Source organism: Guillardia theta (genome assembly GCF_000315625.1).
Source record: "Guillardia theta CCMP2712 unplaced genomic scaffold GUITHscaffold_52, whole genome shotgun sequence".
NCBI lineage: Eukaryota > Cryptophyceae > Pyrenomonadales > Geminigeraceae > Guillardia > Guillardia theta.
In genome coordinates this window covers 364,647-390,327 of record NW_005434622.1, presented here as the reverse complement: position 1 = coordinate 390,327, position 25,681 = coordinate 364,647, and the positions used below count along the sequence as shown (strand labels likewise).

At 55.1% G+C, this 25,681-nt stretch overlaps 5 protein-coding genes across 5 annotated transcripts; 2 read left to right on the top strand and 3 right to left on the bottom strand.

Annotated features, from left to right (window-relative positions):
• Positions 1-5,902: 5,902 nt before the first annotated feature.
• Positions 5,903-7,425, bottom strand: GUITHDRAFT_111517 (hypothetical protein; the record flags this gene model as incomplete). The annotated part of the gene is made up of 11 exons (XM_005829465.1): positions 5,903-5,980; positions 6,103-6,195; positions 6,242-6,343; positions 6,392-6,461; positions 6,508-6,560; positions 6,609-6,800; positions 6,849-6,895; positions 6,941-7,118; positions 7,164-7,270; positions 7,319-7,357; positions 7,404-7,425. 11 exons carry the CDS (start codon positions 7,423-7,425, stop codon positions 5,903-5,905), a joined length of 981 nt encoding a protein of 326 aa, XP_005829522.1.
• Positions 7,426-8,911: 1,486 nt separating this feature from the next.
• GUITHDRAFT_111516 (hypothetical protein) lies at positions 8,912-13,403 on the top strand (the record flags this gene model as incomplete). The annotated part of the gene is made up of 22 exons (XM_005829464.1): positions 8,912-9,409; positions 9,457-9,571; positions 9,615-9,742; positions 9,801-9,881; positions 9,931-9,996; positions 10,062-10,106; positions 10,155-10,223; positions 10,268-10,376; positions 10,427-10,503; positions 10,555-10,659; positions 10,711-10,880; positions 10,923-11,037; positions 11,088-11,228; positions 11,282-11,368; positions 11,418-11,633; positions 11,773-11,871; positions 11,932-11,993; positions 12,040-12,102; positions 12,147-12,646; positions 12,702-12,806; positions 12,859-12,985; positions 13,034-13,403. The coding sequence occupies 22 exons, from the start codon at positions 8,912-8,914 to the stop codon at positions 13,401-13,403; spliced, it is 3,348 nt and encodes a 1,115-aa protein (XP_005829521.1).
• Positions 13,404-13,505: 102 nt separating this feature from the next.
• NHP2 (box H/ACA snoRNP component Nhp2p) lies at positions 13,506-14,677 on the bottom strand (the record flags this gene model as incomplete). The annotated part of the gene is made up of 2 exons (XM_005829463.1): positions 13,506-14,006; positions 14,596-14,677. The coding sequence occupies 2 exons, from the start codon at positions 14,675-14,677 to the stop codon at positions 13,702-13,704; spliced, it is 387 nt and encodes a 128-aa protein (XP_005829520.1). The 3' UTR covers positions 13,506-13,701.
• A 1,748-nt stretch (positions 14,678-16,425) lies between these two features.
• Positions 16,426-23,299, bottom strand: GUITHDRAFT_159843 (hypothetical protein; the record flags this gene model as incomplete). Its single annotated transcript, XM_005829462.1, has 4 exons — positions 23,246-23,299; positions 22,324-23,158; positions 17,441-17,589; positions 16,426-16,513 (listed from the first exon to the last, which is right to left on the bottom strand). Exons 1-4 carry the CDS (start codon positions 23,281-23,283, stop codon positions 16,426-16,428), a joined length of 1,110 nt encoding a protein of 369 aa, XP_005829519.1. The 5' UTR covers positions 23,284-23,299.
• A 1,062-nt stretch (positions 23,300-24,361) lies between these two features.
• On the top strand, positions 24,362-25,295 carry GUITHDRAFT_111511 (hypothetical protein; the record flags this gene model as incomplete). Its single annotated transcript, XM_005829461.1, has 5 exons — positions 24,362-24,546; positions 24,594-24,733; positions 24,830-25,010; positions 25,068-25,165; positions 25,240-25,295. The coding sequence occupies 5 exons, from the start codon at positions 24,362-24,364 to the stop codon at positions 25,293-25,295; spliced, it is 660 nt and encodes a 219-aa protein (XP_005829518.1).
• Positions 25,296-25,681: the final 386 nt, after the last annotated feature.

Genomic DNA, 25,681 nt, shown 5'->3' with positions numbered 1-25,681 from the left:
AGCGCAGAAAGCTGAGGGGCAGGTGGAGGTCGAGAAGGTGAAGCAGAGAGTCCGTCATGAAGAGTCGCAGCTCAAGTTGAAGGTGAAGAAGCTCAGCTGATGACGTGGCCTCCCTGACCTGCTCGCAATGGCAGCAACTTGAGTTGATAGGCTGCAGAGACGAATTTGAGTCAGTTGCAGACGAGATAGGACGCAGCAGGGCATGCCTGCAAGAAGTGAAGGTGAAAGGAACTTCTGTCTCTCCTCGATCATAATGTGCTCTCTTGCAGTTGATCATGTCAGAGCTGATCCCACACACCAACGGGCTGATAGAAGAATTGAAGGGGTTTGAAATCGAGTATCAAAAGAGAAAGCAAGAAATCTCTTTGGCAAACAATGCCACGATGAAGGACATGAACGTGACAGGGCAGGACACTTCTGAACATCAGTATCATACGATAAAAGAAGACTGCAGAGCTCTGCAATCCCAGAGAACTCTCTTGATGAAGGAGAACGAAAGGTTGCAACAGAACATCAAATCGCTGCAAAACCTGCATGCAATCAAGTATCAGAGCGCGCAAAGTCAGCAAGCCTTTTTGCACAGATTGAATCAAGACGTCATCACCTTGCGATCTCAAATTTACGAGATATGCAACGATGCCTTTACCTTCCAAAAACCTCTGGACGAACAATTCAACAAGATTCAAGGCGAGATACAAAAGACCCAGTTGTTACTCAGGCTGAACAAACAATTGCATCAAGAAAATATACAACTGAAAACAACAACACAAGACATGAGAAAGAAGCACCGGGAGCTCGAGCTTGGCGTGGAGCATGTACAGGGGCTGTACAGGCACGTAAGGGACACGGCAGGGGAGATGCTTGAGGAGCTGCGGGCGCTGGAGACGGAGCAGAAGGAAGCAGGAGCGAGCTGGTCGAGAGGGGCAGCAGGGCTACGGCAGCTACAGGAGGAGGAGGCGAGGCTGCGGTCAGCGGTGGAGGACCGCAGGAGGGAGCACCGGGAGCTCGAGCTTGGCGTGGAGCATGTACAGGGGCTGTACAGGCACGTAAGGGACACGGCAGGGGAGATGCTTGAGGAGCTGCGGGCGCTGGAGACGGAGCAGAAGGAAGCAGGAGCGAGCTGGTCGAGAGGGGCAGCAGGGCTACGGCAGCTACAGGAGGAGGAGGCGAGGCTGCGGTCAGCGGTGGAGGACCGCAGGAGGGAGCACCGGGAGCTCGAGCTTGGCGTGGAGCATGTACAGGGGCTGTACAGGCACGTAAGGGACACGGCAGGGGAGATGCTTGTAGATGTTGGTCATCTTTATGATAATTTTTTGGTTTTGAGCTCATCGCATCTCGATTGTGTTCAGTTGACGTGCTCGGTACTTGATGGTCTGGACAGCTCCATGGTTTCATTTGAAACGATGTCGTCTTGCCTTCATCAAATCAGGCAGTTTCTCATCAAGACGTGCTCGGAGCTGGAGGGCTCCATCAGCCGCAAGGAGCAGGTCACCTTGACGCTTCGTCAGGTTTACGCTATGTCAGTCAGTATCAGCTCGCTGGTTCAGGAGATCTTGTTCGAAGCAGCTGCCATGTCCGAGCAGTCAGGATCCCTCCGAGAGCAGCTGACGGGCCTTGAGGACGAGCATCGAGCCCTTGCTGGGGTTGTGCTGGAGCAACGAGAAGAGGTCGGCCATCTTGAGGATCAGAGGGACGCGATCGAGCGAGACCTCGTCAGAGCCTCGCAAGCCCTCGGGTCAACTCTGCGGTCTTTGATAGACGGGGAGGCTGAGCTGGGCCGGCCCATGTCGTGCAGGTCTCTGCATGGGGCCGATCTTGACTTCTCTATCTCCAGCTACGAGAGCGAGGACGGGCTGGTCGAGGAGGAGGAAGAGGAGGGCAGACTGAGGGAACAGAGGGGACAGCAGAGGCTGTCAGGTCAGCCCCAGCTGCAGCTTGTCCTGAATGCCATCGGCGAGTCGAAACGGGAGATTGAGCTGCGGGTAGAGCGGCTGGAGCAGAGGGTCGCGGAGCGGACCCTGCAGCTCAAGGAACTGGACAGGACAGTCGATCACGCTGACCACCTTGCGTCAGAGATTTGTGAGCTGTACAGCTCGAGGCAGGCGGAGCTTGCGCAGCTTGAGGACAAGCTCGCGCAGGTGAGATTGAGGTGCCGGGGATAAGGGGAGATGAACTTTGTTGGCAGGTGGAACAAGAGCTGCAGTCAAAGACGAAGATGCTGCAGGAGATGAGCTCCTTGGCTGACGCCTTGCGCGAGGTGAAAGTTGAGAAGCAAGTCGCGGACAGCCAGCTGCAGCAAGTGAGGGAAGTGACAGAGGTAGCCCGCAAGCAGGCGGACGACATCCGGGTCTGGGAGGACTTCATGGAGAGGGAGGCGGAGAAACTGGAAGTCGTTGTTGGGAGGTGTGAAGATCAGGTCCTGAGAATGTTGAGAGCTGCTGAAGAGATGAAAGGAACTCTCGATCACAAACAGCGTCAGGTAGTGAAAGTCTCTTCGTCCCCTTCCTCCTCCCTCCTACTCTGACCTCCTCCCTCCCCCTCCCTCCCTCCCTGACTCTCTCCCTCCCTCCTCTTCTCTCTCCCTCTCCCTTCTCTTCCCATCCTTTCCGCTCACTCTGTTTCTGACAAGCCAATCTTCGGCACAGGTGAACTGCAAGAAGGCGGAGCTGGAGATCCACGAGTCGATCCTAGACAGGGTGCGGCGAGAGGCAGAGGAGCTGTCGGACGAGGTGTCAAAGAGGATGTTCCATGCGAGCTTGAAGGAGACGCAGCTCACGGAGATGGAGAGGTCGATCGGGAGGAAGTCGGCGGAGTTCGAGCAGCTGTCGCTGGTCATGTTGGAACTGAGGCAACAGATGGAGCGAACCACCCTCTCGCACTCTGACCGAGTGAAGGTGCTCTGCAGAGAGTTGGAGGGCATCGTGACCGATGTCGGAGTCGTCCGCGCTGATGTTGAGGGTCTGCAGGGAGACAGCGAGGAGAAGAGCCAGCAGGTTATCATGCTGAACGAGACGCTCCTGGACGTGTCCCGGAGCCTCCACGACGTGCGATCGCAAGTCGACGAGTCGAGGGTCGAGCTGGAGGAGCTTCAGCTGGACGAGCAGCGAGCAAGGCAGAGCCTAGCGGAGCTCGATCACGAGGTGAAGAAGCAGAGAGAGGTGACGGAGAGACAGCGGATGGAGATTGCCCTCTCAGAGAAGATCGTGGACAAGGTCGATGGAGCCTTGCAAGGAGCTGCAAGCCAAGTAGAAAGGCTGCAGGAGGAGCTGACGAGGACGAGGAGCATGGTGGAGGATGATCGCCGGCTCCTCCACGACTCGCTGGCCTCGGAGAGGAGCCAGTGGGAGAGGGAGAGGGAGGCTGGGCAAGCAGACTTGCATTCGTTCCTGCAGAGGCTCTCTGCGTGCAAGCGGGAGGCGGAGGAGTTTCACAAGGAGAGGATGAAGGAGCTCGAGTCTACCCTGAGCGATGAGACCGCAAGGATCGCAGACTCGGAGAGAAGGTCCCAAGAGGTAGAGGAGGAGCTGAAGGCCTTGAGAGAGAGGAAGGCAGCGATGGAGACCGACATGAACACGTCCAGGGAGGAGGTGCGGAAGGAGCTCAAGTCGATCAAGGAGCTGATTTTGGAGGAGAGGATGGTACTGCGGCGCCTCGGAGCAGAGAAGGAGGACCTGGCTGCCTCGCTCACGTCAGTCAGGGACGAGGTCGTTCGCTCGCAAGACATGCTGAGCGCGGTAGAGGACGAGGTCGAGCGTGCAAGGGATGAGCTGAACAGGAGGAAGAGGATGACGGAGGAAGAGGAGGAGAGGCTGAGGGAAGCCTGCCAGGAGCTTGCCAGCGCCGAGATCCAGCTGGAGGGGAGGAAGAAGGAGCTGGAGGAGACAAGGAGGAAGATCAACTCGGCCTCGGAGGAGCTCGAGGAGACGAGGCTGAGGAGTTTCGAGCTGGAGGAGCAGAACCGGGTGGAGAGGGAGCACGCGCACCGGCTGAGGGAGCAGCTGAGGGGGATGAGGAGCGAAATGCTGGAGCTCTCTAGGGTGCCCATGGGAGGTTTGGCGGGGAGGGACAACGAAAGTTTCGACGCGCAGAAGTTGTTGGACCTGAAGTTTGAAAGTTTCCAGCCCATGGAGGGAGAGGGAGAGAGTGACGTGTGCAGGCTGCTGAGCGACTCGCTGCAGAGCCTGAGAGCGTCGAGGCGAGAGTTCCAGGAGGAGGTGGGGAGGCTGGAGGAGGTACTCTCGGACCTGCAGTCACAGGTCCGTCAGAAGCGAGGAGAGCTCCAGCGGCTGGAGCGGGAGCAGCGGGAGATGTCAGCCGGGATGGAGGAGAAGAGGAGGGAGCTGGAGTCGTTGAGAGAGACCTGCGGGAGCCTTCAGGAGAGGCTGTCTGTCTCGCAGCAGAGGATAGACGAGATGGAGGAGGAGAGGAGGAGGAGGGCAGCTCAGGTACGGTGGAGGAAGAAGTTGTTTCCCTGTGAGTGACGGGCCTGTCTCTGCAGATAGAGCGAGAGATCTCCGAGCTCGAGGGGAGGAAGGGCAGGCTGAGGAAGAAGGCGGAAGAAGAGGCGTCTGCCAGCACCCACCGCCATGAGGAGCAGGTGGACCAGGTAGCGCTGAAGGGAGGGAGGAGAGAGCTATCTCGACTCTGACTTGCAAGCAGATGAAGAAGGAGCTGAAGGCTCTGCACGAGCTGAAGGTGCAGGAGGAGGAGAAGGCTCTAGTTGTCCGGCAGAAGCGATTCGAGGCCGAGCAGGAGCTGCTGCAGGCAGAGAGCAGGGTGCAAGTCCTCAGGGAACAGCAGAACGCCGCGGAGAGAGCAGCGCAGGAGGTGCGAGAGGAGGCTGAGAGGATAGAGAAGGAGCGAGAGGACAGGAGCGCACAGGTGCTGGAGCTATCCCGCAAGCTCGCCCTGGTTGACCGGCAGGCGAAGGGGAGGCAGGAGGAGGTCGGGACACTGCAGATGATGATTGGCAAGCTCGAGCAGCGCAAGTCGGAGCTCGAGATGAGGCTGGAGGAGGAGGAGAGGCGGCTGCTGCGGCTCCACGAGGCCATCGGAGCATCGCAGGCTCAGCTGCACGCGAGGGAGAGAAGCCTGAGCTCGCAGGGCCAGGAGGGGTGGGAGAGGAAGGCGATCGAGCAGCTGCGGCGCATGGCGATGGAGGAGGAGGAGGAGGAGGAGCTGGATGTCGTGGTGCTCAAGAAGAGCGAATTCGAGGAGAAGGAGGAACGGCTCCACTCGCTGCAGGACGAGCTCCAGTACTGCAAGGTGAGCAGACGCCCACCTGCGCTTGCCCAGCTGACTCCTCGCAGCACCTCGTCGACACGCTGCGCAGAGACCTCAAGGCTGTCGACGAGCTCAAGGACTCGTCGAGAGCTAGCGCGGGAGAGAGGGGAGGAGGAGAACTGGAGGTGGGGGACGCGTCCTGAGGGAGGAGCCTCTCACCCTGTCGCAGGAGTCGCTCTATGATCAAGGTCTCTCCCGTGCCGCTGCCCGGGTCCAGGTCGCGCTGCTGCGGGAGGACGTGAGACGATGGCGGAGCCTCGGGCTGAGCTGACGCGCATGCAGGACAAGCGGGAGACGCTGGGAGATGGGACGATCGTGAGGCTGCAGCAGCAGGTGACTGACATGCTCAGCCTATGCCCTCCTGCTCCTCTGAACTCTTCCTCCCCCCTCCTCTCTCCTCTCCCCCGCCTTCGTAGTGTGCTGCCTCCCATCCCCTCTGACCCCCTTGTTCCAGCTGGAGGCACTTCGACTCGCAAGGACGATTCGCCTGCAGGGGAAGTGATGGAGGACGAGGACGAGGAAGAAGGACAAGCGAGGAGGGGGAGCGAAGGAGGAGAGAGAGAGGAGAGAGGGAGGGGAAGGGGCGAAGAAGGAGGGAACAAGTCGTTGATGTTTGAATTCAATCAAAGGTTGTCTCGTCCGGCGAGTCATCCTCCTCGTCCCAGCTGGCATTCTCCTCCGGGTCAGAAAACTCGACCTGATGAACTGAGATCAACAGTGAAGGGGAAGGAGCGAGTGAGGGAGCGAGGGAGCGAGAGATTGTGGGTTGAGCAGGTGAAAGGGGGTGGAAGAGGAAAGAGGAGGTTTCAGGAGGCGCACCTGTACGTCATACTTCCAATTTGGATCGCCTGGTTTGATTGCGTTCTTCTCAAACTCGATGTTCATGAGTTGCTTGTATTCCAACAATTCGTTCTGGTTGTTCGTGAGATAGAGAAACACTTACAAGGCAAAACAAGACCTCGTCGACTCTTTGCAGGTCAAGATCCCTCTTCTTCACCTTGTCCAGCTTTTCTGTATCCTCCTCCCCGTCCTTCTCTTTCCCTGTCCTACCACCCGGCTTCTGAAAACAAGCATGACTTGACTTGACTGTTTCCATCGATCTTCTCACATATTCTGAATCTGCTTCCTCGTCCTCAAAGTCGTCGGCATAATCAGGAATGTCTTCATCCTCTATAATGCTGGCGAGAGTCTCGTCACTCTCCCTCGCAACTTCTCATCTCTCACCTGTTATCCAGCGACACCTCCTTGCTCGTGGTCGCTTTGTCCTCGGCTCTCTCCTGCCGTTAAATTCAATCAGAAGGGTTTTACGAGTGCTGACGTCATACGGGTTTGTCGGCAGCATGCGCTGGTTTTGCATCATGGAGAATCTTTGTAGCGTCAACTTGACTGCTCGTGGTGTTTGCTGCGGCCTCTTCCTGTGCCTCCTCTTCCTCCCTCTTCCTTTCCTCTCTCTTCTCCTCCTTGACTTCTTTTTCTTGCCGGCCGATCTCGCTCTTTCTGTCGCTCGAGGCCGAGCTCTGACCATGAAGGGAAGGCAACGTCGAGGACTTGAGCGGGGATGTCACCTCAGCGTTCATGAAGTGTTTCGTCGCATCCTCCAGCTCATCTGCATCTGCAGCAGAGCTCAACGCAAGTCTCTGTCTCCTCCGCCACTTACCTGGGTTCAAAGATTTCTCCTGCAGGTACAACTTGGCGATCAAGCTCTTGATCTGATCGCGGTTGACGGAGTTCGGAACGATGGTTCGGCTCAACTTGCTCCAGAATTTCCTCTCGCACTGCTCGCAGCTCTCAAACCTCTCCATGTCGATACGAAAGCTGCGATGCCTGAGCTTGCCCTGACGGAGGCATCAGAAAGAAAGTAACTACGTGTACATGCTGACCGTGTTCCCATCGACGTACTCAAAGACCATGGTCTTGGTAGCAAACTTGATGGCTACTCGTCTTGGCTGGATCAAGTCTCTCGTCTTGCCCTGACTCTTCTTGGCTTCTGCACATTGAACCGTCAAAGAGCAGGAATTCGATGTAATTCGCCAACCTTCTGCGTTCAAGTTCGTTTCCTCCTTCGCATCTTGACCTTGATGCTCCGGCAGTCTCCTGAAAGAGTCTTAGCTTCTTCTTACCCAAGTTCTTGTTCAAAATCATCGTTCTCTGCTCCCAACCTCACATGTTCCCTCCCATTGTTTAGTCCTGATAACATGCTAACAAAGCTTGGTGCGTTTCATCTCATCTGCACGGTCTGTATCGCTCCTCTCGTCTCATTTCAGACCATTGACATCTTCTTCTTCCTCCTCCCCTTCTATCTCACCCTTCCTCGATCGTGTTCCTCCTGTGAATATCCCTCCCTTGTTGCCTACCTCGCTCTCTCAGATTTCCCTTTCTCCCCTCTCTGCCTCTTTCTGTTCCTGTTTTCCTCTTCCTCTTCCTCTACCTCTGCCTCTGCCTCCCCCTCCCTCCTCTTCCATGTTCTCCTTCTCCTCCCTCTCCTTCCTCTTCCATGTTCGCCTTCTCCTCCCTCCCTTCCTCTCACCATCCTACCTTGGCAACGGCACCAGCTTCGCCTTCCCCGCCATGTAAAGTTGAATTTCAAAACCACATGTTCAACTACTAGAACCCTCTGATAATAGAGAGTTGCTGCCCTCAGCCCATATGAATCACAATCTCGCGGGGCGGGCCCGTGATGGGAATCGGACACGGACCGCTCGGAGCCTCGGACGGCCCGGCCGAGGCTGCCGCCGCCGGCCGCGCCCGGCGCCGGTGCCCGGCACTTCGAGCCGCTGAGCCCGGTGCCCGCCGGGAGCCTGCGAGGCTTCAGGTATCAATCCTGCCACCGTCACGCCGCGTTCGTCGGAACCTTTCGGAAGGGCGAGTCCGTTCAACTTGCCGCAAGTTGCTTTACGGAGGCTTCAGTCACGGTGGCCCCAACTTCGTTGTCCTTCGCTCGAAACTTGACGGAGGCTTCGGAAGTTCGCCCGCCCCGGACCTGAGACGGCCCCCCGACAGTGCCGCCCGGTTTGCCAGTCACGGTTGGTCACTCAGCCTCCGCTGGCAGCCTGCAGGGCCCGTAGTACTCAGTACCGTACGCCCGGTAACACTGCTCGGATCGGATTCACATGATTGCACCGTCACGGCTGTCAGTGAGGTCCGAGGCTCGCGGCCGCCGGGGGCGGCCGGGCTACCGAACGGTAGTACCGTGTGACGGGCGGGGCCGGGCCCCGGCCCGGGCGAGTCGACTCAGGCTGAGTCGTGTGATGCCATGCTGCGATCGGACTCGCCCCGGCGGGCCGGGATGATCATCCGATCATTCCGAGTCATGCCGGGCGGGGCCGCGGCCCCGGGCACGGCACAGGAGTCCCGGCGAGTCCCGGCCCCGCCGGGCCCCGGCGGGGCCCGGCCGAGTCATATGATAGGATTTTCAAGCCTGAACCCTGAGTCGAACGTACTCAAGACGCAAAGCCGCGCATTCGCCCTTCTGACCTCAAACCATGAGGATGAGCGATGGAAGGCGAACATGGGCCACATGAAAGAAGACGAAGAACGATCGAGATGAGAGGAGCGATCAGAATGAGAGGAGCGATCAAGATTCATCATGTGTGACATATCAGTGTAGATCCTTGAGCCTGCTCAGTTCATGACCACCATGGCGAGTCAGGAGGTATCAAGGGCCTTGCACATCCGAGGGTGCGAGGTGAACTTTCCTCACACTCCATACTCTTCACAGCTGGCGATGATGGATAAGACCATTTTCGCACTGAGGAACGAGAAGAACGTGCTGCTTGAATTGCCAACAGGATCTGGGAAGAGCCTTAGCCTCCTGTGCGCAGTCTCAGCATGGCTGCAAGCTGCAGAGAGGGAGCAGCAGCAGCAGGGACAGCTCAGACCCGAAGGCGACAATGATCTCAATGGCCTCCATGGCATGGATCCTATGCATGATGACGACGACGACATGGATGAGGATGAGGATGAGGATGAGGATGAGGATGAGGATGTTGGTGGAGCTGCTGGCGGTAACGAAGGCGATGTCAATGATGTAAGGCAGGAAGACAAGGACAGAAAGGCTCGTAGAAAATCTCGTCGCTCCCCGAAGATCTACTTTGCCAGCAGAACTCACTCGCAGATAGCACAGCTGGTTGAGTTGCAGAGATTGACATGGTGCCTTGCTAATGTGCTGTGCAGGTACGCGAGCTGAGGAAGACGAAGTATTCACCAAGGATATGCGTGTTGGGATCCCGTGAGCACTACTGCATCAACCCTCGAGTGATGGCGTCGGAGAAACCCAAGGGAGAAGAATGTTGGAAGGGATCATGGGATGTAACGAGCTGACTGAGCCGCAGGCAAGGCGAAGTTGAAAGAGAACAGCTGCTCGTTCTACCATGGCGTCCAGAGGCTGGAGAACCACAAGGACCTGCAGCCCCATGGGAAGTTGAGACTCCACGACATCGAAGGCAGAGATCGACCTCCTGTTGTCTCCTGCCGGTTGTGTGACTTGCTCCGCCTCAGACTTGGTCTCTCTTGGCAAGAAGGTTCACGGATGCCCATACTTCGCCGCGAGATCTCTTGCGAAACGAGCCAACGTAATCTTCTGCCCGTACAACTACCTGGTGACGATGGGAGGCTGCTGAGCGAGCTCGCCTGATGGAGCCTGAGAAGGTGGAGCCAGCGATACGCGACGCCATGGGGGTCGAGTTGGAGGGGAACACAGTGATCATCGACGAGGTAGGGGAGGATGCTTGCCTGCATGTCCGCGATCATGAGCTCAAGTTGACTCTCTTCCATGCCAGGCTCACAACATCGAAGACGTGTGTAGGGAGGCAGCAAGCCTTGAGGTCAGTGCGTTTGGTTGCTGCTGTTGAGAATATTTTGACGGCGAGCAGCTGAAGCATGAAGATCTTGTTGAAACGAATAGACAGTGGGAGGAGATGCAGTTTGCCGAAGATGCACATGTGAAGTCCTGGGTGTTATGCCGCACCATTGACCTCGCAAGCAGAACTACATGTTGCTGGATGCAGTTGTCCGAAACCTAGCAAGCTACATGAAGGAGCAAAGTCAGAATCTGATTCAACAGAACCATCTCTACTCTTACAAGATCCAAAGCGGTATTCGAGTTTGGTTCCTCTCCCTCGATCTCATCTGCATGGTACATCAGGGTTTATTGCTACAGATGTTTTTCGGAACGCGGGAATCAACGAAGAGACTTTGAAACCTTTGAACTCTTTTCTTCAGGTGAACTGTGCCCTCTTCACGCCTCCCCACATAACGATCCGTCATCTACAGAAAGCGATCAAGAAACTGGACGAGGTGGAGAATCAGAGAGAAGAAGAATCAAGTCCCTTGCCCCCAGCCAAGTCTCTCAAGCTCGTTCAGGACATTTTCTCCAAGGTTGGAGGGGGTGGAAGCTTTTGCACCAATCACACGACTCTCCGCCTGCAGGCCCAGCTGTTGTTCCAGAACCCGTTTGACTACAGACTTGCTATCGAGCAACGAACTACGAGGGAGGAGCGAGGGGGGAGAAGGCCGGGCCAAGCCAAGTTAGAGCTGAGCATGAGCCTTTGGTGCCTCAACCCTGCTGTGGCTTTCAAGGCCGTCTCCTCTCAAACCAGGTGGACCGGAGCCGAGCTCTGTCCCAGCTGACACTCCAGCAGGGCTGTCATCCTCACGAGTGGAACGCTCTCCCCCATCACGTCGTTTGCAACGGAGCTGGGCACGACCTTTCACATGACGTACCAGGCTCCCCACGTTATAGACACCAGCAAACAGGTATCAAGTCTTGATGACAACGACTTCTCGTCCCTGACATGGTCGCCAAGGTCTTCGTGGGCAGTGTCTGCAGTGTGCCCGGGAACCCCCTCCTGAAGCTCAACGGGAGCTACAAACATCAGGACTCGGTGATCTACCAAGACAACCTTGGGGCTGCAGTCCTTGAGCTGTGTAAGATCATTCCTTTCGGGGTGAGTCAGCAGCAGGGGCGATGGGTCGGGATGTTGACACATGACGGCTGCAGGTTCTCTGTTTCTTCCCCTCCTACGGGTTGTTGGAGAAGGTCAAGAGCCGCTGGATGGCGACTGGTCAATATGAAAAGATTGACGAAGTTTGATGGTACCTGGGACCTTGTGCTGGGAGGCTGATGTTGCGTGCAGGTCAAAGATATCATAGTAGAGCCTCGCACTGGCGAAGACTTCGATCGAGCCATGGAGAGCTACTATGATGCAATTGCAAGGAGCAAAGGAGAGGCAGCTCCGAAAGCCACCAAGAAGGCAGCGTCTAAGAGCTTCTTCAAGAAGGCCGGGCAGAAAGTTCCAACACCCGGCAAGGCCAAGACCGGGGCAGTCTTCCTAGCTGTCTGCAGAGGGAAGGTGTCTGAGGGTATTGACCTTGCGGATGACAACGCTCGTGGCGTCATTATCGTCGGCATTCCTTACCCGAACGCGATGGACAACAAGGAAAGTGACGAGCTGGCCTGCTGCCTGTCATGCTAACAGTCTGCGGTACCAGGTGAAGGTGAAGAAGACGTATAACGACAACAAAGTTGGCGATGGCTTGCTGAACGGAGACGAGTGGTACTCCCTACAAGCGTTCAGAGCTATCAACCAGGTTCTCTTCCTCCGACTCCGCCGCTGCAGCGTCCCAGCTGAACCTCGTGAACCCCGGCAGGCAGTCGGGCGTTGCATCCGGCATGTGAACGACTACGGTTCGATCATCTTCCTCGATGAAAGGTGACGGGGATTCGTTGCTGTTGGGCGAGATCTCACAGCACACAAGGTACCAGCAGAAGTCCAGCATCAAGTCAAACCTGTCCAAGTGGGTTCGGGAGTGCCTAGTGGAGTGAGTGGAGGCTGGTGGAGGAAAACGTGTGACCCTTGCTGCAGCTACAAGACGTTTGAGGACTGCGCGGGAAGGCTGGGAGGCTTCTTCTCTCAACTTGCGCCTGCCGATGTGGAGCAGCTGAAGGAGAGGCTGGAGAAGTCGGAGCCGAGCTGCAAGGCCAGCGGCACCAAGACGAGCAACAAGTGCATGACATTCGAGTTTGCTGCCGCGTCCTTGCTCGATGCCCTGAACCCAGAGTCATCTGAACCCCCACCCGCATTGGGAGCGAACTCTGCAGAGCCTGGAGGTACTTCAGCAGGAGATGCTCTGTGTGTGCTAGGAGGGCAGGACGATCCTTGTTGCAAGGAGCCTCCAGAGGCCTGCGGAGGCTGTGCTGACATAGAGAAGGAGACTGCGAGTTTCCTGTCATGTTGCGGCCAAGAAGTCGACGTTGACTTCTGTCTCGAGGAAGTCAAAGAGACAGTCCAGCATCACAGCGTCAGGGAGCTGACGCGAGCTGCCGATGACAAGGGCGGCTCCTTCTACTGCATCGACGTAGAACGTGAAGTCTAGACTTGTTTCCTTGCCCCCTCCTCCCTGATCCCTCAGCGTTTCAGGATCCTGCAACTTCGTCAAGGGCAGTCTACATGCTGCAAGACCCTCGGAAGGCCCTGAAGGCACCTGGTTCCCTCAAGACGGACTTGTGCTCTCCAAAGTCTTCTGTGAGCAGCTTCACCATGCATTCCTTGTCGTCTCTCCTGACATTCGAGGCAGGCAAACACTGCAGCGCTGAGATGGGGGCGCAAGTCTTGGCGGCTACGAGGGAGAACGTGGACAGGATAGGCAAGGTCTTGATACCAGCAGAGAGGCTGTACCAAGGGGAGAGGGGAGGAAAGACAAGGTAGAGCAAGCAGGAGGAGGGGGAGGGAACGGTGACAGGACCTGACAGGATTAAGGCGTCGCATGAGGTGGAACAATCCAAGAGCTCCATGCTGCTGTCCTACTTCACGTCGAAGTCGTGCAAGGAGAAGAAAGGCTCGGCCTTCCAGCAGAGCTGCTATGGTGCATCGATGGTCGGCAAGGCAAGGGGAAGTGAGAGGGCGGAGGAGAAGGAGAACGTCATGATTATCGACTGCGATGTGGGTCAAGCAGCTTCCCAGCAGGAGGTGAGCAAGAGCAGGAGTGAGCAAACCAGGAGTGTGCAGAGGTTCATGGACAGCGCCGAAGCCTTCGACGATGACGATGACTTCCGTCCTTCAAGACCCAAGGGAGCTGCCATGAAGAGCAAGAAGAAGCCAAGGACTGACGGGAGATTCTAGAAGAAAGATGTAGAGTATGGGCGCGAGGGAAGGGAGAGAAGAGGAGAGGAAGAGGAGGAGGAGGAGGAGGAGGAGGGAGGGGGGGGGGGAGAGGCCATTGTTGATTACAAGAGAAGATTTATTACATTACAGATCCTTGAGCGTAAAAGTCGCATGCAAGATTGGAGGCTCCTCTGCCTCAACGCGCTAAGATAGAAGAGTGACAAAATTAATCGAACAAACAGGTGGAACAAGACCAAGACTGCAAGAACAGAGCAAGACAAAACTGATGGTCCAGTGGGTTGATATCTGCTTGAGCTCAATAGACTTGCATGCCTTTCACTTTCTTGAAGATCTCGTCGTACTTATCCTTCCCCTCCTCGTCCGACGGCTTCTTGATCAGCACGCAGCTGGTTGGCCTCTTGGTTTGCCCTGCTGTGCCGAGCGCCTCCTTGGAGGGAACGAAGACATACGGAACGTCCTTGTCCTCGCAGAGGACGGGCAGGTGGCTGATGACATCGATTGGGGAGATGTCTCCTGCTATGACACACACACCCTTCTCTCCCTTGCGAACAGCCTTCACCACCTCCTTCACTCCTCGTCTGACCACCTTGCCCTTGGAGGCTGCACGATATCATCAGCCCACGCACAGACGTCCTCCTCCTCCTCCTCCTCCTCCTCCTCCTCCTCATCATCATCATCCTCATTCATCCTTATCCTCCTCCTCCTAACCCCCCTCCCCGCTCCTCGAAACACCCCCACGGCTAGAGCAGTTACAGCAGGGTGCGTTCAAAATGCGCCACGGACCCAGCTAACAGCCTTCGGCCCCCGTGCATCTCACTACATCTAACATGGCAACAACACACGAGCTGTAGGATACAGCTGCTGAGACCTCTAGACGCATTGGCTTCATGGCGACACAACGAGAATCTGGAATCTATGCTCTATCCACACTGAACCTCGATGCTCGAGACTGGCGCTCTCACTAGCTCGTTCTCCATGGTCTCGATCTCGTCACATCCTTGCATTCTCTTGAAAACATCGGCCCTTGTCAATGAACCTCGCATGCTTTCCTCCCTCCCCCTCCGCTCCTCCTGATCTCCTTCCGTCCCTCTCTCGAATGAGATCTTCTGACTCTCTTCTGCTCACTTCCCCCACTCCTCCGAGATCCTCTCACACAGCAGCATGGAGCAAGCAGCCGGCATGTTCTCACCGGCCTTCACCATCTTCAGCACCTTCTTGAGCAGCTTCTCCTCCGCCATAGGCTGTGCGATTACCGACACTCCTCCTGCCATGATCCTGTGTTGTTCAGTCCGGGGTGGGTGGGTTCCTTTTTAGGGGTGGTGCGATTGACTGTACGGTAGCATTAATCCTCAAGTGCCTGGTGGGTGATATTTCCAAGGTGGGTACTTAAAGTGTGGGGTCATACACAAACATAATGGAAGTGTAGGGTACTTTATGGTACAGATTGAATCTTGTTGTGGGGTACATCATAATCTTCTTCAAAATGGTTGGGTCATGGTTGTACAGTGCATAATTTCTGAGGGGTAGGGATCAGTAGAAGGTAGGAGATGGGGTGGGGTAAAGATTACCAGGGTGATTGATACATGGGGTAGGGTAGTCTGATCAAACCATTGTAACACGAGAAGCTGCACATGCGGCCATTAGCATTTCCGGAGAGGGGTGCCATGAAAACTATCTATATAATTTTGTTCTCAATTTTGAAACACTAGATCTCATTTCACATATATTCACTATATTTGGGTAAATATTCTGAACTTTTCCAAATTTGACTTTGTTGGGGGTGGATGAGGGCCTTCACCGCACTGAAACACAATAACTGAGCCTCGGAGTTCCGATGGCCCGCCGGGCCCGGCCGAAACGGCAAGCCAGCATACTACGCGCGCTATGGACTGGGCACCCGCTGGGTCGGACTCCGTTTCAACGAGTCTCTGGCACGGTGCCCGGCAGCGGCCCTGGCTGCCAGTGCTCACGTTGAACTCACGTGAGACGGTTCAAGGTTGACTGCCGCCGTGCCCGCAGTGTCAGTCTGAGTGAGACTTGACTGTTCAGTAACATGACTCTGTGATCAGGAGTCCGCCACGACGGTCTCGCAAGTTTCGGAGTAGTTTTATGCGTTTCAATGTCCATCCAGTGCTTGCAACAGGACAGATTTCTGTCTGCTCAGGGTGCGAGGAGTCTTAGACTTCACGGGGAAGAAGCCTTCCGATGCTGCAGGACGCTTTGAAGGCACCTGGACAAAGTGAGCAGCAAGATGCAGCGAGGAGGAGCAATACCTGCTGCTCTACCACTGGCTCTGCTGGGCCGTTGGACTCACCCTTCTGCCTTCGGTCGAAGAAGAAGTTCTTGGACATAGGGATCGAGCCCGTCTCCTTCGCATTGCCGGGTTGCTGAGCTCCTAGCAGCGACTTGCTTCTCTTCATCATCGTCCTCAGGGGCCGCGAGGAGTCCCCGACATTCTGCTGTGCCTTGGAGAGTTGCCGGGTGAAGGCTGAGAGAGCAGGTCCGGTCGAGAAACTCCTCCGCATCGTCGGCGCTGACTTTGCAGCTGCATTCTCCTTCTCCTCAGCCTCTGGCTCGAGCTCTTTGGCTGCATCCAGCGCTCTCTTCTCCTGGATCCACTTGAGGCGTTCCACTCGCTCCTTGACCCTCATCGCTTGAACTTGAAAGTCGACCTGCTCCTGCTCGTCCTCGCCAGCGCCCCCCTGAGCATCCGCGTCAGCCCCATCAAGAGCAACCGCAAGCTGCATCTTCACCATTTCACCGAGCAGATTGGCGAAGTCACCCTCATCCTGCATCATGTTTCTCATCCTTGCAGCCCTGCATGACAGTCAGTCGGGGACCCACTGCCCTTCAGCGGTCAGAGACCTATTGGGGATCCACTGCTCTCCCTGGGCCATCGCCTTCCTCCTCCGCGATTCTCCTCGAATCACATCCAATATTTTATCCGTCTGCTTCTGCTCGTCGTCATCTTGCACTTGTTGATAAAAATCTCGCAGGCCCTGCGGGTTGATGTTGAATATCACAATGTGGTCATGGCAAAGTGACAAACCTCAGGGTCTACATCTTGCACTGCAAACTTGGCGTCCTCGATGAAGCCCTCCGCCACTCTTCGCTCCTCCTCGCTGTCCTCCTCCTCTTCTTCTGCATCTTCACCGTCCGTGTCCATCAAATCAATGCCTTCCTCCAAGTCCTATCAAACATTCAGCATGGAAATCATGCAATTGCAGGACAAGACCTCCTTTGCAACTTGTACGTCGTCGTAAAAACCAAGGACCTGATCCTCATTCCTGAGATATCCAGCTTCCAATGTGCCAATCCTCAATCCAGACTGTTTCTTCATAGAAGCAACATCATTGAGCCCTTTCTTGACTGGTTCCTTTGCCTCCTCCTCCTCCTCCTCCTCCTCCTCCTCCTCCTCCTCCTCCTCATCGTCATCCCCCTCGCTCTCTGAGCTAGCTTCACTGGATTCATCAGCATCATCATCGTTATCTTCTTGATCACCGTCGGAACCATTATCAGAATCGAGCTCTGGTGTTCTCCAGACGGCCTTGGCTGATTCTTTTTTGGCCTCAACCGATTCTGAAACGACGCCTGAGCGAGATTCATCTGATTTCTCCTTATCATTCTGATTGGTCTCTCTTTGTCTGAGCTGCTCAAATCCTGCCTTGCCGTACACCCTTGGGCGATTCACCTTCACTTCCTGAGAGGAATTTTCTGCTCGAGGCTGGCTGCCCTCTAGAGCGATGCTTTCAACCGTATCTCCATCCAGTTTGCGGTCTGTTTCAGTGTCGTCGTCATGGTTCACGTCAGCCATGGTTTCCTTGGTGTCTAGAGTTTCCTTGTTCCGAGACACATCCTTTGCCATGTAGTTCAACAAGTCCATTTCGTTTTCTCTCTTTTTCACTGTGGACTTTGAATCCCTGTAATACCCAAGACCATTTTCACCCATGTGGAAGACGTATCCAGTCTTGCTGCCCAAGAAAGTAGATGCAGCAAAAAAATCTTTATCAATACCTTCAAAGGGCTCTGGCAACTTTGACTCTTCTACCTTTGCCTTGATCTGCTTGTAATGCAGACTATCTTCAACAGATTTCTGCAGCAACAGGTTTCGAAGCTGATTGCGTTTCTTCATAGCAGAAGGAGGAGATACAGGGGAAATCTTTGACTGTACATTTTTGGTTTTCTTCACTGTAGTGAGTTGACCAGGATCCATTGAGGCACCAGTGTCGTTAGCTTGCTTGTTTGCGTCATCCGACTCTTTCTTAATGACGATGAAGTCCAAATCATCATCATCTTCATGATCATTTGCTGCACTGGAATGGTTTGGTTGTAAGTCCATCACAATTTTTTCAGAAACAATCGGGTCCGTCTCAACCTGCATCATAGCTAAGAAGCTATACTCTCTTGTTGGTAAAAAAGCACCTTCACTTCAGAGATCTCATTGCCAACCGTCTTTTGAGCGCTGAGTTTCGTGACTCGTTCGTGGATCTTTTCGAACAGGTCCTGTTTCGATCTCAACTTTACCTGAGCCGGTTTGATCATGCACCGCCTTTCACGTAACAATCTTTCGCTATCTCTGTGCAGCTTGCGTAATTCTTCCTTGGACTGTTTTTGCTTGGCAAGCCTCTCCTCTTCGTCGTTCTCAGCCTCCTTTTTGTCCGATGCAAAGTATGAAAGCCCCCTGAACAAGATGTTAGAGGTATTCTCAGCACAGAATCAGACGCAGTCTGATTACCATTCTTTCTTCTTCTTGGCCTCTTCGACGTCTCCACCAGCGAGGAGGAACTCCTCCTCGTCATCATAATCCTCCAATCGAACCATCTGGAATGGTCTTCAGGGAGGGTGTGTGATTTCCAGCAAGCAAAAACCTTCTCAGGTTCAGATTCATCATCAGAATTCTTTTCCTTCTCTGATGACTCTTGCTCCTCTTCATCGTTCTCCTGTTCATCATCGTCCGCCTCTTGCTCATCTTTCTCTGGCACAAGTCGAATCAACACTTGATGAGTACAACCATTGTAAGATACCTGTCACTTGAACCTCACGGATGTACTTGAACGTATCCTTCGCTTTCTCATGATCTCGGGATTTCTTCACTCTCTTCAATCTCCCGAAATTTGATGTCTCATCCTCAGAAGAATCACTGCTGTCAGTGTTATTGTATGCATTGCCGTCGCTGTCTGTAAGGGCTCGTGTCTCCCCGCTTGCATCCTCGTCCATGCCAGCTTCCTCGACATTCTTTTCCATCTCTGCTGCTCCAACATCTGCTGCGCTCTCAGGCATGGGCTTGTCCTCATCCGACGAGTTTGAGCTTTCCCCATTCTCCGCAGGTGATGCTGCTTTCCGAATATCAGTCTCAGAGCTTACTTTCTCTGCGGCCTCAACGGATGCACCATCAGCAGCCTCTCTATCTGTGACACGACTTGATCTCTTCTCGTCGTCCATGCTCTCAGCCCCTCCCCCTGGCATCTCCTCTGTGCCTGCCTCCTCTGCACTCCGTTCCGCCTCCAGGGGGCTGTTTCCTTGCACCTGGTGTTCCTCCTCAGCCTCGCTTTGCTCCCGCTCCTCTCTCACACTGTCGGCATCCTTCCGCTCCTCGTCCTTCTTCTGGAAGAAGCTTGAGAGCCTCGCACAGCTCCTTGCCGCCTGCTCCTCTTCCAGCCTCCTCACGATCGACTTGAGCATATTTCCCTTCCCGCCCTCCCGCCACTCTACCCTTTGATTCCACCACCCCTCCCTTGACTACCCCCACAGCTCTGCTAATCAGGTACCCACCCGGTCCACTTCGAATCTCTTGAAAGTTTGGAGTTTTGAAATTTCCAGGCCTAAAAGTTTCAAAGTTTGAAAGTTCATTATTTGAAACTTGTTGACGGAGCTGTGGCAAACTTCCATGGCGACGGCAGGGGAGGCGCCGGGGGATGAAGACCCCGTGCTGCTCCATGCAGACGCCCTAGACCAGGTCACCCCACCCATCACTTATCTCCTCACTACCTCTGAGCACCCTGAGGATCTGTGAGATAGACTGATCGTGCTGCCTGTCTGCCTGCATGCCTTGTTGCACAGCTGGCCAGATACCCTTACTGTCTTGTGGTGCTTGCTGCATGTCTCCCTGCGCGACATGGACAATCGTTCCTGACATGTGGTTATGATCTTTGAACAGCTTCTGCTGAGAGTGATGAGCTGGACATCTACTGTTGACACCATCCGGAACAACATCAAGGTCCTTGGTATTTATCACCTCCTGTCGAGACCAGGCTGACCATTCACTCACGAAGCCGAGGCTGAGAAGCAGAACGCGCAAAGGATAAGGAAACAAGTCTTGCCGTCAGTTCATCCCATACAGTTTTACCCGGGCCCGGAGGTATGGCGTCGCCCTCAATTAGTGAGAATTCTTTACCTCGGAGATGGCAGAGCAACGCGCCCAAGACCAACGACAAGGGCAAGGCTGACACTCTCAAGGCAGTGGGGTCTCAGTGCTTTGTAGACCTCACGGAGCAGGTGAGAGCGACCGAGAGGCTCTGCGAGATGGCAAGGGGCTGATCGTGACCTCAGCTGGCTCAACACCATGACGAGATTGCCAACTCCTTGAGGTGAGGAGGGAGAGGCAGCAGGGCGGCTGCTCCTCTGACGGCAGCCTTAGGAACCTTGACAACACAAAGGGGAAGGAGCTGGACCGTTTGGCGAAGAAAGCTAGGTTGCGCCTCTTCATCTGCATCCGTACGTGCCAGCCTGACGGAAGCATCGACGGTCAGGGCAAACCTGGAGGGGGAGATCATGAAGATCTTCGAGAGGTGAGCAGCGGAGCATGTGTATCCTTGACCTCCCTGATCCTCCGACTCAAGGGTAGAGAAGGCACGAGATCTGCTCGAGTCGCGAGCGAAGGCGGTTCAATCAGCCAGTGACCCGGTAGCTGATTGGGGCTGTTCTTCTGGGGGCGATGACTCAGGCTTGCAGATTGCTGCGACGGCAGGGGAGTCAGTGACGGACTTGTGGCTCCTGCACGTGCAGCAGGCGATGGGGAGACACGGATGAGCTCTCGTCTGACATCAGTGCAGGCGGCTGCCAGGAGAGAAGAGCGAGCCGCAAGCGAGGAGTACTGCAAGAAGGTTGTTGTCGCCCCCTCCACGTTGCGTGCAGTAACTTTCTGTTGACAGGCTCTGTCGATCTGGAAAGATGCTGAAGTCGCTGAGGTACAAGTCAGAGCTCATGTCGGTCACTTCCTGTCTCATGTATGACGTCTGTGCAGCTCGAACTGTCGCAGAAGATTGGGGAAGGTAAAAGTCGTCGCGAAAAGGGATGGCCCGTCATGACGAATGGTGACAGTGATCTCACAATACATACAATGTCAATCGGCATCAGTCGGAAAGATCGATCTAGCCATTGAGGTCTGCTCGCGCTGCTGCTGAAACCTTCTTGTCAAGAGTTGGAATGGGTATGGCAGGCGTCGTCAAGAACCATCAAGACCATCGACGACAAGTCGGATTGGTACGCTAGGAGCATGTTTCTGACGGTTGAGTGATGTGTTCCTTGCAGGAAAGCATTTTTAGGCACCGAGAAGGTTGCATCAGGGCTGAACCCGTCCATCAGTACTGGTTCCTCAGTTTTCCTCACTTCTTACTCGCTGGTGAATGATGATGATCCTCAGATTGGAGAAAGTGGCATTCCGTCTTGTCTGAGATTGCGCTCTACGAAGAGCGAAGGTTATCCGCATGCCACCTCGCAGCCTTGCTGATGCTTGTCTGCAAGCAGGGGCGACTGTATGGCCAACGGCGGGGATCAGAACGTTCTATGTCAGGGCCACTTGTTACGTCAGGGCTCCATGTTGAGTTTCAACTGGAAGAAGTCAGATGTTGTGATGCGGCTGCCGACGTCCCTCACACGGTCTTTGCAGGCAATTCTTCGTCCTCACCCAGTCTGGCTGTCTGTATTATTTCCAATCCCGCGATGCTTACAGCCCCGAGGCCTCTTTCTTCCTCCCATCCTACAAGTCCTGCATGCTCGAGACCTCCTGTCCGTCTGACATGATGCAGGGTGGACTTGGCAGTGGATGAAGGTTCTTCCTTGACGATCTTGCTGTACCCCAAGTCAAAATCCTGGTACTCATTCGACCCCTTGCGTCCAGCAAGCCGGCGATGACGTTTGCTGGGGCAGGTTCGCCAGCTCAAGTCCAACCAAGATTGTTGTGAGGTAAAGGCACCTTGGCTGACGTGCTTGAGCGCGTGTTGCTGATGGTATGGAGCAGGGAAATCGGAGCTAACAGCGATCAGCCGCCCATCACAGAGTGGATGACGGCATTGACGAGCTTCAACTAGTTTGACACTCGGGCGATCGTTGGCCTCATTCACACTCTCAGCTTGCGTGCGCGACTCAGCCCTTCAAGTTTGTTATTGTTTCCTTTTCCTTTAAATGTTTAGACAGCCACCCCCCTTCCCACACCGATCGTCGAGCCGATGACGTCATCATGACATGAATGTCACAAGTCCACTTCACAGCTCGTCACATCAGCAGCTCCACTCCTTGTGCAGAGGCGGTTCATCCCTTCCATCTCTACAGAGACATCTTCGAGAACGAATCCTCCAAGCTTGCAAGATCCCAGAACTTCAGCTTCCCATCCATGCCGACCGAGACAACCTTGGTGCACGTGTTCCCGTTGTACCAAGAAGAGCAGGAGGCGAGGCCAGTAATGCATGTCTGCAAAAGAGGCGTAAGGGGAAGAAAGAAAGACAACTGTCAGAAGCTATCCCACACGAAAGGAAGGACTCACATGGTGGACGGTTGTGACCGTTGTGCCTTTCGATCCTCCATTCGCGTCGTTGCCCAAAGAAGACGAACTCTCGAACTTCTTGAAAGCTGCTCCTCTAGCGGAGCTGGAGCTCTCGCTAACGATCTCCGTCGCTTGATCGAGCTTCTTCTTCTCCACCCATCCCTTCCCCTCCTTCGCGTACACAGTCGGGTTGCAATCATGCCCGGCCGCCAGCACTCGATTGTGGGAGAGGAACATCATGCGCAGGTGCGGGAGGCCCGAGCACCTGATACGCTCAAGTTGCTCCTGCTGCGGTATGACACCCTCCTGGATGGGAAGGAAGCTAATGGAGGAATCATGGGTAACGAAGGCGATGGAATCAAAAGTAGGGGAGAAGCAAATGTCGTGGACCCACGAGTTCGTCTCGATCTTGCAGATCATCTGCCCGATCTTCTTGAAGCTCACGTCTGGCCCGAACAGCTGCGTCGGTTTGTCGTCCACCCCCTTCACTGCTGCCGTGAAGAGGCGGACGGCACCATCCATGGACCCAGCCGCCAGGTACGTGTTGGACTTGTGCCAGCACACGCAGCTCACCGTAGAGTCGAAGTCTTCAATCAGCTTGCTCACCCACCAGTTGTTTTCCTCCTCATAGTAGCACACGGAGATGCACTTTTGCCCGCTGCAGACTGCAAACTTCTTGCCATCCCACGACCACTTGCAGTAAGTGGCGGCTCTGTGTATTCTGAGGTGCACCAGAGTCGGGTTCCACTCGTTGTCCTTGCCAAAGTCCCACACGTACGCGTTCCTGTCTTGCGAGCACGTCAGCAGGTTGTATGACGACGGCGCAAACTCTATCGAAGTGACGAGCTGGTCGTGCTGCGCGAGCTCCTTCACCAGCCTGAATTCCCCGTCCTTGTACTCTGAGACGAGGACCTTGCTTGTCTGCGGGCAGTACGCAAAGAATCTCCCGTCATGGCTCACTGCGATGCAGCTGAGGGCGCAAGGGCGCTTGCTGTTCGGATCCAGAGCAAGCACGTGGACACCGGACTTGCTGTCTCCTGCCTTCTTGGTCGCAGGAGCACCTGGGGTTTCGTTGGACCGTTGTTCAAAGAGCGCTCGTGAAGCCTGGAACGCCATGTCGCACTCGAGACCTGCGCGAGAGGTCAGGACATTCGGCTGGGACGGGGAACGGGGAGAGAGAGCGCGGTTACGGTGTTGAGGGGCATCGGGTACAACAAACTCCAAAGTTGAGGTTTCAAGAGGATTTGTGTTATTGGCGCTGCGATCTCTATCACACAGCTCGATCAACATAGAATGTATGCCAAGGAGACAAGCATCAGCCTGGACAATGCAGGAATCGCAACTTGAGAACACATACCCTTAACCCATGATTCTGAATTGTGCTGTGATTGGGACCAGTGTTTCAATGGGGGAAATCCAACGAAAGGAAGGAGGAAAACTCAAGAATTCCACATTCTCTTCTTCCGCCTTCTCTTTCCTTTTCGACCTCTCTCCTCTCCTCTCCTCTCCTCTCCTCTCCTCCCCTCCCCTCCATCCTGCTGCCTCTGACTAATAAACCCTCCGCCCATGTCGAGGTCTGACCACACATTTGTGGTATCCTGTACCCCTCCATCTTCTGCCCTACCCCACTGTACTTCAAAGACCCGTACCGGGATTCCTCAATTTTATCCTCCCTACCCATAAAAAGAAGGGAATCTCTGTTTGTAAAGGAGGGGTTCTTTTCATTCTTTTAACACCCCTACCAGCATAAAACATACCCCAATTGCGGACTACCCCTGAATTTCAACCACCCACCCCTGATATTAGCTCCATGCCCACCCCAAAACTGATGACGGCATCGAGCCTTTATACAACCAAATTTTAAACCTTCTCCTCAAAACGTTTTAACGAATACTAAAACCTTTTTGAGAGTCTCGTCGTAGCTTCAAAAGCACATTTAAAACTATTTTTCGGTACTGGTACTGTAAATCAAGCTCCCCTCATCACATAATTGAAGGCATCAGCTGAATCACTTGGCCTTGCAAGTTTCTGCCCCCCAGGAGCCTTCACCATGCACCCCATACCGGAAGCATCGCCAAGTGCCATGGCGTTTGTAGGCGCCGCGCTGCCCCGTCTTTCCCAACAGACATGCTGTGATGTCCCATGCTCCGTCTCCTCTCCTCGCTCTGTCCTCCGCCCACTCTCGGCGCTTCGCATGCAGCAAACTGAAAGAAGGTTTCCCAGACGCGAAGCATGGCTGAAAGTCATGTTTCTTTCGCTGTCAGCGCTGGGAGGACAGATGTCTTTCTCGAAGCAGGCTATGGCCAACAGCCAGACCGACGCAGCAACTCAGTATGCTGTGGATCCTAGTGGATTCCGTTTCGAATCGCTCAAGGACGGGTATGTAGCCGCTTTCATTCTGTAATTTTTCCTCAGCTGCATTTAAGGATCGGTATGACGCCGAAGGCGGGAGATACAGTGCGACTGAAGGTTGAGGCCATTGAACGGGGCACAAGAACAGACGTGAGCCGCAAGGTTGGCCTGATTGAACGATACGAGCTGGGAAAGGGTGACCTGGGCAAAGAGCGTGAGTATGCGCTTGCTTTTCCCGGTCCCCCCCCTCCTTTGTTTTTGTCTCAATCGCTGCCCTGATGTGTTGGTACACCTTGTGCTAATGTGACAGGGACCTGTGCAGTTGAGACGATGGTTCAAGGCATGAAGATCGGCTCGGAGCGCGTCTTGCCCTTGAACAAGGAAGTCTCCGCGTCCACCATGAGGGTCGTGGACTGGGCAAGAGTGCGAGACAACGAAGCGGTGGACCTTTATGTGAGGTTGATCGGGATCGTTGGGCATCCATGCAGCAGGTGGAGGGAGCGAGGAGGGGGGAGGGGATCATGGGGATGTGATCGTTGTCGTTGCAGTGACGAGGAGGAGAAGAAGAAAGGGAATCTTGTAGACTTCCACGTCTGCGGTGAAGTCAACAAGAGGACTGAGAGGATACGGCTGTTCTGCGAGTCTGGTGATGCTGCAGTCTCTGCATGGCGCCGCTTCTACTGCCGCACTGACTTCAACCTTCCATGTCTTGTGCTACAGGCCGCAACCTCTGCGTCGAACCGGAGTACCTGAAGATGATGTCAGCCAAGAAGTAGCGGCAAGTTCAGAACGGTATCATGTACCCGATCCTGTGACTAGATACGGAGCTTTGATAGTAATTGTAACGACGGCAGTACACTTCGGCAGTCACCGTGACTAGTCCAATCAGTAGTAGTGTCGGTCGGAGTCGGACCCCAGTGACTCGGACTGCCCGGCCAGCCTGTGACTCTGAAGCGGCTCGGCGATCGGCCGCCCGGAGCTCGGATCGGCCGGGCCCGGGCCGGGGGGCACCGGGCCGGGGGGCACCGGGCCGGGCGCTGCGCGCCGCCGCCGGGCGCCCGGACCCGGACCGCACTGGCAGGTTGCCCGGGGACCGTGGCACTGGGCCGTGACGGGCGCCCGGCGCCGCCCCGGGCGCCCGTCACCGGCGGTGACTGTGCCT